Source organism: Chrysoperla carnea, chromosome 2, assembly GCF_905475395.1.
Source record: "Chrysoperla carnea chromosome 2, inChrCarn1.1, whole genome shotgun sequence".
Classification (NCBI taxonomy): domain Eukaryota; kingdom Metazoa; phylum Arthropoda; class Insecta; order Neuroptera; family Chrysopidae; genus Chrysoperla; species Chrysoperla carnea.
In genome coordinates, this window is record NC_058338.1 from 30,221,953 (window position 1) to 30,234,256 (window position 12,304).

Consider the following 12,304-nt stretch of genomic DNA (forward strand, 5'->3'; position numbering starts at 1 on the left):
ATATGAAGAACTTATCACTTAACTCGAAAATTTTATCGAGGCAGTAACTATCATACACAGAAACTTACTTACATTTGAAATATTAGTTTATTTCTCAATCCTTGGGAATTATATTTTGTCTACCCTATATATTTTAATAATAAAAAATCTCACTTATGGTTTCGAACTCCCAAATTTTATCTCATCTAATTAGTGTTGAATAACTAACATCATTCTCTCGTACTATTATTTCCAGTCTCAGATTATTGAAGAAAAGGTACACACAGGCCGCCTTCAAATATAATATTTCATAATTTCAATCCAAGAATTAAATGGTTACATTGTTTTGTATACCGTGTAAACACACCTTTAGAATAACAACAATATTGCGGATATGTAAACTTGTCGATGTAAAAATCCAATTCTTATGATTCGACCACACCAGAGTTTGAAATGTTGTAAGACCATTTATAAATATTGCAATAACAAAATATAAATACTTACTTAAAAAATAAAACAAAAATGATTTTCAAAGTAAATTTTCTCTTTTCTCCATATTTTTATTTACCTGACTTTTTCAGTTGACAGAATAATATTATGTATTTTTTTATTGTTCAATAATAGTGTTATAACTATACTAAAATACAATCCTACTGCCTGAAACTTAGGAATTTGTACATAATATATCAAAATTGTGAATATTTTTTACTGTCAGTGTGTAGGATGCCATCATGAATGTTACCAAGCGAAGACACTAAACTCTAAAATAAAAAAAACCCCGGACTTTTCGAAATAAAACCCGGGCACAAAATTTTTATACTCATTTATTTATTTATTTTATAATGATGTATTTCAGTCTTGGATAATACAAAGATACTTATGATTAATATTATAGGATAACATTATAATTAGTTATAAATACAACACATAAAATAATTTGAAATTTCAACAATCTTTGTTAATTTGTTATATTTATCTTTTTTTCTATAGCATTTAATGTTTTAGATGCTATATGAAACCCCGGACTTATATCAAAACCCCTCTCCGGACGCCGACGAAACTAGGATGAATCCGGAGAAAACCGGACAGATGGCAGCCCTATCAATGTAGAGTACTAAAATATTAGTTTCATACAAAGTGTTCCAATAAATATTGAAATAGAGCAGAAGATAGAAAGCCTTCGCACAGATTTTCATTTTTTGATGCATAAAATAAAATCTGTTATATCTACTTCTCTAACAAAGGGACCCTATAGAACCATCTGATTCAATGCCTAGTAAAGTTTTGAGGCATACCTTATCCCATTTTATAAGTAGTACATAATTGAGCTTTCATTAGCTCAAATATATACCCAGTCTATTTTTGCGGTGTAAACTTCACTAAATTGCAATTTCATTGATAAAGAAAGTATAATTAATATTTTTGAGAACCAAGGTAAATGTGTATATCCGTCACTGCTTGGACTTGCATAATGTATATATTGATTAAAAAAATAGATTTCTGCCTGTAATCAACACAACATCCTTATTCATCGTTATTTTATTTAGTTATTTATTTTTTTTAAATATTTAAACACGTGCTTATCTACTATTTTAAAACATGTTATGTAAATTAAGTCAGAATGAATAAAATAAACTAATTATTTCGTGTGCGAATAATAAATAACTAATTTTCAATGTTTTGTATGTAACAATTAAAAAAAGTTTTGGTAAATTAAATTAATCAATCGTTAGAAACTATGATTAGTATCTACTTACAAAAAAATAACTGTTTTAGAACATTCAAGTGAATTATTGTTCGTTTCCTGTGAATTAAATTCAAGATCATTGTCTAGAAAAATACGATCATATGTATACGCACACTATAGGTGACATCAGTGGTCACATTGTTCTTAAATATATACATATTCACAAAATAATACAGTAAAAGATGCTACAAAAATCCGCTCATTAAGGAAAATGAAATAAACCGCTCGCTTTCTGCTAAAACCTGGTGGAATGTGTTTCTTGGGTGTCAAATATCAAGCTATGAGCTAGTTGCGTAAATCTTTCTATTTGCTAATAAGCTATAAATTGTTAATTTAATGAAACATACAATGTTAGAGTTGGCTTGGGTGTCATCAGTACCTCTATCTCTGTTAAAAATAGATGCTTGTGGGGTATGCAATATCGGGTAAAGAATATTCAAAAAGCGCACAAATTAAATTAATTCAAAATGAATCGTCAAAAAGACGATTACAGGCAATATTATTAAATGAATGATTAGTTTAATATAATCCGGATATGGCAGAAGGTAGCATACCTGACTCAGAAAGGCCCGGTTCATCACACCCACTGATAAAATAGTTAATAATTAGCTATTAACATAGCTTTAATAAATCGACTTTTGAAACACTAACGCAATATTTCACTCTTCAGTCAGTGGGGTGAGTTCTATTATTATACCATGTATATATGAAATATATCAAGGTATACTAAGTTTAGTTCCAAGTTTGTAACGATTAAAAATATTGATGCTACGAACAAAATTTGCCTATAGGCGTTCATAATTTCACCTAATTAGTCCATTTTCGGTTGTCTCGTCCGTTTGTCCTTCTGTCTGTATGTCGACTTTTTTTGAAGTCATAAAGAAATATTTTTGTTAAATAAATGTATTCATAGGGTGGTAAGTATATTAAAAAAATAAGTAATTTACTTTCATGTTATACCGTTACAAAAATTAATTGGGATACAGACAGGCAAGGAAAGACCATGAACTTTTATTAAAAATTTTATTAGAACTTAGTAGTGCAAATTCTTGCTTACGTTTTCTCTTTTATTTATACCTAAAAAGCTTATTAATTAATTTTAATCCCTTATTATAAAAAAAATCCATAACATGTTATATAATAACTAATTATATTAATACATGGTATTATGATCGATAATCATTTAATCCCTACCCTATTTTCTCTAATATTTTCCACATAATTAGTTTATTCATCAAATGTAGCTTGAACGCACAAGTAAATAGGGTGATCAAAATGAGTTTATTAACTTTTAATTTTATATAAAATTAAAACGGTATGAAATATCAATATATATATATGATTTGAAATTATCGATTTCAAACCCTTAAGAAAATGTCAAATTTTGAAAAAAATCATTTTTTAAAGTTATTTTGATTCAAAAATCCATTGGACGATTTGTCAAGCAGTTTCTGAGATATAATGGCGTATTTGTGTCTATGTGGGAATTGTCTGCAATAGTACGCATGTGCACGAAATATGAACTGTATTAGTCACTGAATACTTTTTTTTTTCTTAAATACGGGCTGTGATGGGACCCAGGCCATCATTGGTTCCACTACTACCTTATAATCACCGTTGGGTTTTTACTAATTATACTCACCTTAATACTACTTGGCATAAATTTTAAAACTTACCTTGTTAAAATTAAACACTTTTTACAATTTAATGTTCAAATCATAGACTCAATATATAAATATATTATTATTTATTTAGTTTCAAATATTTTAATTAGTATAAAACACATTTAAAATATTCAGTTATAATAGAATTAATAATATTATTAAAAAATAGTATAATATAATATTTTTACAAAAAAATTATTATTATTATAATAATTTGGGATCAATCATTATTGTAAATATTTATCATAAATAAATATGGCACATTCTCAAGCATTGTGCTAATTATTTATTTAATTGAAAATTTCTTACGATTTCGATCAAGAGACTAAATTAATTTTTTTTTTTTTTGAATACACAAAACGTGTGTCTTTAATGTCTTTTTTCCAAGTGCGTTCGAGAATAGTTATTAGAGTAGCCACAAAATGTTTTAGACGTGAATCTGGTGTCTGTTTAATTTCGATTTCATATTTAATCAGCTGCCGTTCTGAAAGTTCAATTAAGCAAGGTTGTAAGCAATATTTTAATGCATACACCATTTTTCGTTTTCGATACCAGACAATACGATACTTACTTCTAATCGCCAGTTTAAATTCTGTTAGAAAAAATTTTTATCCGAAGACACCATTTACATATAATTCGGTTAGAATGTTGAGGTTTCTTGAAACCATATTTGTGAAATAGATTTTACATAATTGTATATAGATATGAATGTAAATTCCGGCAAGGATTCATTCTCCTCTCCTAACAACTCAGTAGAAACTTTTAGAAAATAAAGCGAACGTAGATACTAAAACTCGTATTGAAGCGTCTCAAAATTATTTTTACCCAGTTTCTAATTATTTTTATAAAATCTCTGGCTCTGATTCTGAATTCCGTAGTTTTTCAGGATGAACAGTTTTATTTATTCGAATTATTTTCATTTACCTGAGGCCCTTTTAATTTTCCAAATTATTCGAGGGCGTACACAAAAAAGGAGGACACAAATAAATTATAGAAGAAAAATGAATACGGAAATTTACAAATATAATTATAAAACATCGAAAATAATATTTTTCAATAAGATTATGAATAAAATATTGAATTCATTTATTTCTTAATACCGAATTACGTAAAAATGATACAAATGATACAATTTCAATAAGCACACTATTATTCATTGAATATAAAATAATAATTTTATAAAATAACAATAATTAATATTAATACTAAAAATACGCTGCGCTTGTTACTTAAAAAAATATAATTATTATCATAATTTTGTTTTTGTAAGCTACCTACATTTTTTTCTTAAATGCACGGTTAAAAAAAATAAAGTCGTACATTTTTATTTTATTTTAAAATATTTATATATTAATGCGTTTAAATATGAATTTTTATCTTACAAAAAAAGAAAATTCAAAAGTTTATAAAACAAAACATTAATATTACCGTATTATGTGTTCTTATATAATATATTAAAAAAAAATTAAGTCCCATGTTCGAATTCTTGATATCCTTCAGCACCGGTGAAGATAACATCAATCCATATACGCATAGCTTCTGGGGATGGTGCCATTAAATGGTATGTTCTTTCGTGTGTTTTTACAATAAATGTTAATTGTGGGTTTGGTGATTTAACGGTGTTTAGATGATCTAGATAAACTTCTTCTATTGCCTGTAACAAATTATTAAAGTATTGATTACCAAAAATATTAGTTTTGAATGCTAATCAATCAGTGCGCCCTCCAAGAGCCAGAAATAGTTTAATAGAAACTTGTTTGGTTTAGAACTCGTTTAGTTCAGAACTTTTAAAGTAAGCACCATTAAAAATTATTCTAGATTGCTTCGACTAAAGATTTCTGAAAATCTAGCTAGAACAAATCTAGAAGTTAAAAATTCATTTAACAAATAGTGCTAAATTTAATAGTACAATGAATAAGCCGGAAAAAATTTTCGAAAGTGGAAAAGTGGGGAAACAGCACCGATTTTAATAAAACTTTTTGTAACGTGTTAATAGGACCCCAGGAACAATCAGTCTACTTAACCTAGTCATAAAGGGGTATATGGGTCCCACCGGGGGGTATATGTAATCCGTGCTATTTCCCAACTTATATATTGCATCCCGGCTTATTAGCTGTGTTAATAATTATGTATCATTCATAAAATTGGTAAAATGGCCTTGCCACAGTAACGCAAAAAAACCGTATACAGTCAATTACGCAAGAAAAAGCCCTTAAATTTTATTTAAAAAACTCACTTGAAAGTATGCTCCACCTCTTCGTTTCTTTTCATGCCGATCTGGGAAATAAACAAAAATTCTTTTGACTCTGTCAAACACAAACCATCTTTTATTCCAACTATGAAAACGTGATCCCATTTTATTTAAATACCCTCGACATGTAGTACTATCCAGTATAACATGAGGACATAGGTCAACTTGATGGCCTGAAAAAACAAAGTTATGAATTAAAATGACTTCGAGTTTGTATCTTAAATACCTTTCGTTTGAAGGATATCATCTAAGATTTATTTTATTTTATTTAAATTTTGCTCATAAAGTTGAATTGAAAGTTAAATTTAGTGCTTTCAGCGTTTGCTATATTAAACCTCACTTCACATGATATACGTTAAATATGTATCTAAATCTAAGCACATAAGTAAATTGTTACCCATATAAGGGTATAAGTAAACACTTACCTGCTGATTCAATATGTTGTTTTAAGTTCAAATTATCACTACGTATAGGTAAATATCTGGTAAGAGGCCTTTGTTGTGGTGATGATAAACTCCTAGGGCGTGGTTTGACTGATAATTGTGTTTCATAACTGACATCGCTTGATTCAGATAACGGTCGCCGATCATAATCAGATAAGTCACCCTTATCGATTTGAGAATTGCGACGCTGAAATTAAGAAAAAATACAAATTTATTACAAGTAGACAAGCTACAACGATAAGATAAAGCAAATTGGATAAAACCATTTTTAGCGGGTTTTATTTGGTATACAAAGTTTGTCTTGAATTAATCTACAAAATCATAGTGTAAGTTTTCTCAAATAAAGTTCAATTTTATTCAATTTGTCTTGTGGGAAGATAAATATATCCATGTTTAATTTCAAACATTTATAGCCGTTATCTTCATGACTATACAGGATTTTTATTTCGAAAAAAACGGAGATCAAATGTGATTTTTCAATAAAAACAACACAGCAATCCGCCATTTAAGTTTTATTAGCCTATAATTATCGAATTTTTACAAAAGGATAATTCGATTATATTAATGAATGAAAACTATTAATTTTATCAGTTTAACAAGATTATATACCAAGATATAACAAAACTATTATACTATTCATTTGTATTGGCAGGTTACATGGCTATTCTTTTTTTTAAATAAAAAAAATCAATTTATTTTTTGAAAAAAAACTATTATTTGATTAATTGATTTCAGCAGATTGCATTCTTGCCGAGCCGCGTTCTAACAAAAATTTAATACGTTATCGCAAAATACGTCAATGCCTGTAAGTATTGAATTCTGACTAAATTCTTTCAGCAAAAAATTTATGAAATAATTTTTTTTAATAAAGATAGAACTAACATTCGAATTATACGCTTCTGAGTCGCACATAATAACAATCAAATTTTTAAAATATATCGACACTACACTGACATTTCAACACTGATGCTAAAAGATGTTATTGACTTTTCAATATGTTTTCTTTTACTAAATAAGAAAAATTTATCGACTTAAAAAGAAAACAATTGATAAGTTGTCAAGACATGTGGTTATAGCAGACCATATAAAGATCAATAGCATTCATTCTGCTCTATGTAAAATAATATATCTACAAATTTATTAATATAGCAAGGTGGTTCAGAACCAGAGGATTAACCGTGAAAAGGATATTTATGTTGATTCAGGATAATTTCGAGGTATGATAATAGTATCTACTATCGGAAAAATAATAATTGAAATATATAATCATCAGTAGTGCGATCAATGGATTTTAGGAAGATTCCTAATATAAATGAAGTGTTATATATAATATAGGAGGCTTTTTTTAAGTTGACATATGCTTGAAACTCGATAAATTAATTTAATCGAGCAAAATTCTTTAAACGAAAAATGATCGTTTCAAAAGCACACATTTTATATCGGCATCAAATTCGATTTAAGTTTTCGAATCAAATAAAACCTCACTTTGATTCATAACTGACAAACATTAGATGAACGCTTTAAGTTAGAAAGTTATTTTTTTAAATATGCAAACATTTTTTTGTAAACCGAATAGTTTAGACAGTAATTGATAGCAAAAATCTAGCTTTAAAAATAGCCTTTACAGAAAAACGACTTTTATTGGATTTATGGGAACATTTTTTTTGAAGAGTTTTTAGATTTCGAAGAAACAATTATACGAAATAACTATAATTTTGATACGAAAAGGCAATTTTGAGTAAAACATTTTCAGTTCGTTGTGCCTAAATGTACGGTTTACGGAAAGTTTTTTTTGCGCAAAGAATGTTACTTTTTTAATCAATACCAACTTAATTTCAAGTGTTCATCGATCGATTACCAGTTATCGACTTATGGAGTAAAGTGGGCTTTTCATTGAGCTTGAAAATCTTATCGATAAAAGTTATTTTTCGACAACGTATCTGAGGTAGATTCTAAACGAGCCTAGTACGAACATGAAACGCACTGCTAACCTTCGACAATGCCTTCTAAAAGAAGAATTATCTTAATTTAAGAAAATTGAAAAAAAAAATTCAATTCTCTTTAATTAAGATTACTAGACAAGATATTTGTCACTATTTAGTTTACGCTGTATGTATCATATTAAAATCGTCAATTATAATCGAGAGACTTTGATGTAGATAAAAATCGTATACATGGTTAAAAAATAAACAACACAAAAAATAATAATAAGAATTATCTTCTTTAAAATAAACTTACGTCATAGTTTAGACCGTAAAAAATTTGATCTTAACTAAAATTTTTTTTCATGTGTTGTATTTTCGTAATGGGGCATCATATTAGAGCAATAACTAGACGTGAAAATGTAGTAATTTGATTATAAATTTTTAATTACTAAACTTTGGAGCGCCAGAATAGAGTCAAATAGCACATTAAAAGGAAAATCTGCTTTTCAGAACAAAAAATTATAAATTACAAAATAGCCTTACATATGATATTGGGCAGACTTCCATATTTTTTTTACTTTTATGATGTTGATGATAGCCAGATTTTACATAGTTCATCCACATTATTGGAAAATAATTTAAAACAAACACGTTTTTTGTTAGAAAAAAAAAACTATTAAAAGTATGTTAATAGGAAAACAGATGATAGAAAACTGAATCATTTAAAATTATTAAACTAATAATGTGTAGGTTAAAAATGTAACTTTCAAAAATGTAAAAATTGGATGAAATCCAAAAAAACAAAATTTACTATTTTTTATTTCACATGTTTTAATTCAATTATATCTCTAGAATTTAACAGAAGATACTTTTTATTAATTAGATCTTATGACGATAATGTTTATTATATATCGTATCAATATTTATGTTCAAATTTAAGGATGTATGAGTAAGACAGTTATTTTTGACTGACGGCTCCAAATTTATTATATAGAGGCTACTTATACCAAAAGAAATTTTTATTCAAATTTCGAAGTACTTTCCGTTAAAATTCGAAAGAATGGAATATAAAATTTCTTCAAAAACTTTGCAAATAGAAAAATTTTTTGAAATTTCGAAATAGCGGCCCATGGTTACCATTTTATTTGACTTATATAATTTTGTAACATAAAACAAGGTCTGACATTCAACACTGTCTATACAGAGTATTTCGACAGGGTGTTTCGAGTTAACTCGCATATTATTAACTTCAAAAAAACGCAGAATGAGGATCTGTATAAATTATAAATAAATGAAAATCAATAATATTTATTACATATTATTGAATTAAGATCTAAAAATAAATTTCAATGATTTATAGTTAACGGAAACTAAGAAAATATGAAAATCAATTAAAAGGGGAACTAAAAGTTAAACAAACAACATGTGGAATTCCAGACTACTGACTGTAAGTGAACTTTTCAGAGAAATGTAGTTGTTTTTAATATATTAAAATTCACTCATTTATTTGTTTGTATTAGAAACTGGGTGGTTACTAATATTGTTTCAATACGACTTTTGCAAACACTCAAAATCAGCTAGAAAGGTGCATTCATTCTTTAATCTAAAATAACTTTACCATGCAACGCTGAAGAGCATAAACTTAAACAATCACTCAGCATGTTTCTGTTAACGCTACTCTTAGAAACCTTTTATTAAAGGTTTTTGGATTCTGGTGAATAGCATAGCAATTTCGCTATACAATTATGTGCTTAATTCCGAGACAAAGATTCCATATTCTGGAAACGTATTAGAGCTAGGTTAATTTATATGACAAATTTGAAAAGTATGACACAAATTTAGTAGGATTACATACTTGGTTTATAAAAATTTTTTGGATTCTGATGACGTCACAAAGTTTCGATTTTTCGATTTTTTTTTTGATAACACAGGCAAATTTGATCCAATCTTATTGAAATTTTTTTTGAAACCCACTAATTTTGGGTCATTCTTTTCAGCTGTAATATCAATTTTTCGCTAGCTATCACTTATGTGCTTAATTCCGGAACCAACACTCCACATTCTTGGAGCCTATTCGAGCTAGGTTAATTTTGATCACAAATTTGAAAAGTATGACCCAAATTTAGTAGGATTACATACTTGGTTTATGAAAATTGGATAAAATATGGATGTGATAAAGCAAAATTAAATTTTTTGGATTTTGATGGCGTCATAAAGTTTAAAAATTCGTTTTTTTTTTTGATAACATATGCAAATTTGATCCGATCTTATTGGATTTTTTTTGAAACCCACTAATTTTGGGATCACTCTTTTCAGTTGTGATGTCAACTTTACGGTAGCTATCACTTATGTGCTTAATTCTGGGGCTCGGGCTCCACATTCTTAAAGCCTATTGAAGCTAGATTAATTTTGATTACAAATTTGAAAAGTAAAACCCAAATTAAGTAGGATTACATACTTGGTTTATGAAAATTGGATACAATTTTGATTTGATAGAGCAAAATTAAGTTTTTTCTATTCTGATGACGTCATGAAGTAAAAAAGTTTTTTGATAACACAGGCAAATTTGATTTAATTTTTCTTAGTAATTTTTAGTAAACTTGTAACTTCTCTATTTTATTTAACAAAATTATATTTTAATACCTTTGATGAGCATAATTATTAACAATTCTAAAAATAATTATATTTTTGACGAAAATTATAATTTATTTTTAATTTTATATTTAAATCAAAATTAATTGAACGTCATGCTGTACTCAAACTCTTGTTACGATGTAACCATTCATTAGTGTGAAGTTGTCTTCATATTCAACCTTCTTGCGGTTAGCACTAGCCTTCATTTTATCTATTGGTCTGTTAAACGTCAAAAATGTTAGGGTTTTTGTTTTTTTTAATAATAAATGTAGTGGGGAGAAAATTCGTTAGATGGTTATAAAAATTAAATACGGTTTCCTCTTATGTGGTGGACCGTGATGGAAGACAGAGCACTGACATTCGATGAGGATAACCAACATGGCTTACCAGATCACAATGTGGTTTAGTGGTTTTTAAAAATTAAAAAGAAATAAAAAGTACGATAATTACGAATATACACGATGTCTCGAAGGTACTGTTAACTTTTGATTTTGCTTTGCTTGCATTTTTATCAATCAATCCACGCTATGTCGAGGTAAATTTTAATAATTTTAAATCGATACATACGTATCAATTGGTCCAAGGATGTTGCGTTATGGTTTTTTTTTATATTCACGGCGTGAAAGGCGCTTAGATTATTTATAATAGTTATATAAAACGTTTTCAAGAAAAATCTAACACGTGCCTTCTGAAGATGTTTTGTATGCTTATGTCGCGGTTTTTGCAACGACAAACGTGTTAATCGTTTCATGTCTACACATTCTAGATTTTGTTGATAAATTTTGGTCGGTATATACCGTTTTAAGTAAGTTTTAAAATTAATATATGGTTAAGATTGTTTTGTAAACTCGTGTTAGTAGCGCGGTTTATTATGGCGTTTTCATTTTAAGTATAGGTAAAAGCGTATTAAAGTTTCATTATGGTACGCTCTGTTTTCGTTGGTAAAATTTAAGTCGATACATATATACATGTTTTAGTAGATTACTAGGTTTAATTTTAGTGAAGGTTGCGATTAATCTACAGTAGACGTAACGCGTCATGTCGAACGTACTTGTTAAGTTTTTCTTGATAGTTTCCGTAAATTAGTTTAATATTGTTGTTCATTATAACGTCGTTATTCTTAGTTAAAGTTGGTGTAAAACGTGTCGAACGTTTCACTATTATTCAAGTCTGATTTTGTGATAAAATTTATTTCGGTATGTATATGTATATGTATGAATATGTACTTTATTGCATTTTTGGTAATTTAAGTTCTTGCTAAAAATTGTCAAATACTATGTTTTTGATATTGTTAACTAAATAGTTATCTACCTTTAGGTTGTTTGAGTAATTCATTACATTTTTGGTAATTAAGTTCTTGTTAAAAAAAAAATGTAAATGCTATATATTTGATATTGTTAAATAAATTGTTATTTGCCAAGATTTGTGGTGTGTTACACTAACTTTTTCAGACACTGGTGATATTAAGGTTGATCTATACTGATGCATATTGGGGTTCCTTGACAAGGAATTAGATCAGCGAATAAATCCTCTGGGAATGGTTTTGAGTTCTATTACTCGATACCCTGCTTTGGGCCCACTTGAACACCTGGTACTCGCTTACAGCGTAGCTCTCACTCCGATTAATTAATTAATTAATGATCATTTTCACCGTCTACGTA

General features: G+C 27.9%; 1 protein-coding gene across 1 annotated transcript in view; it reads right to left on the reverse strand.

Annotated features, from left to right (window-relative positions):
• Window positions 1-4,848: 4,848 nt before the first annotated feature.
• The window catches only part of LOC123293899 (pleckstrin homology-like domain family B member 1), a 53,706-nt gene continuing 46,250 nt past the window's right edge, over window positions 4,849-12,304 (reverse strand). The window contains exons 12-14 of the mRNA XM_044874889.1: window positions 6,067-6,271; window positions 5,627-5,814; window positions 4,849-5,044 (exon numbers count right to left, since the gene is read on the reverse strand). Coding sequence (XP_044730824.1) covers window positions 4,856-5,044; window positions 5,627-5,814; window positions 6,067-6,271 — 582 coding nt within the window. The 3' untranslated portion in view covers window positions 4,849-4,855. The remainder of the gene's footprint in view (window positions 5,045-5,626; window positions 5,815-6,066; window positions 6,272-12,304) is intronic.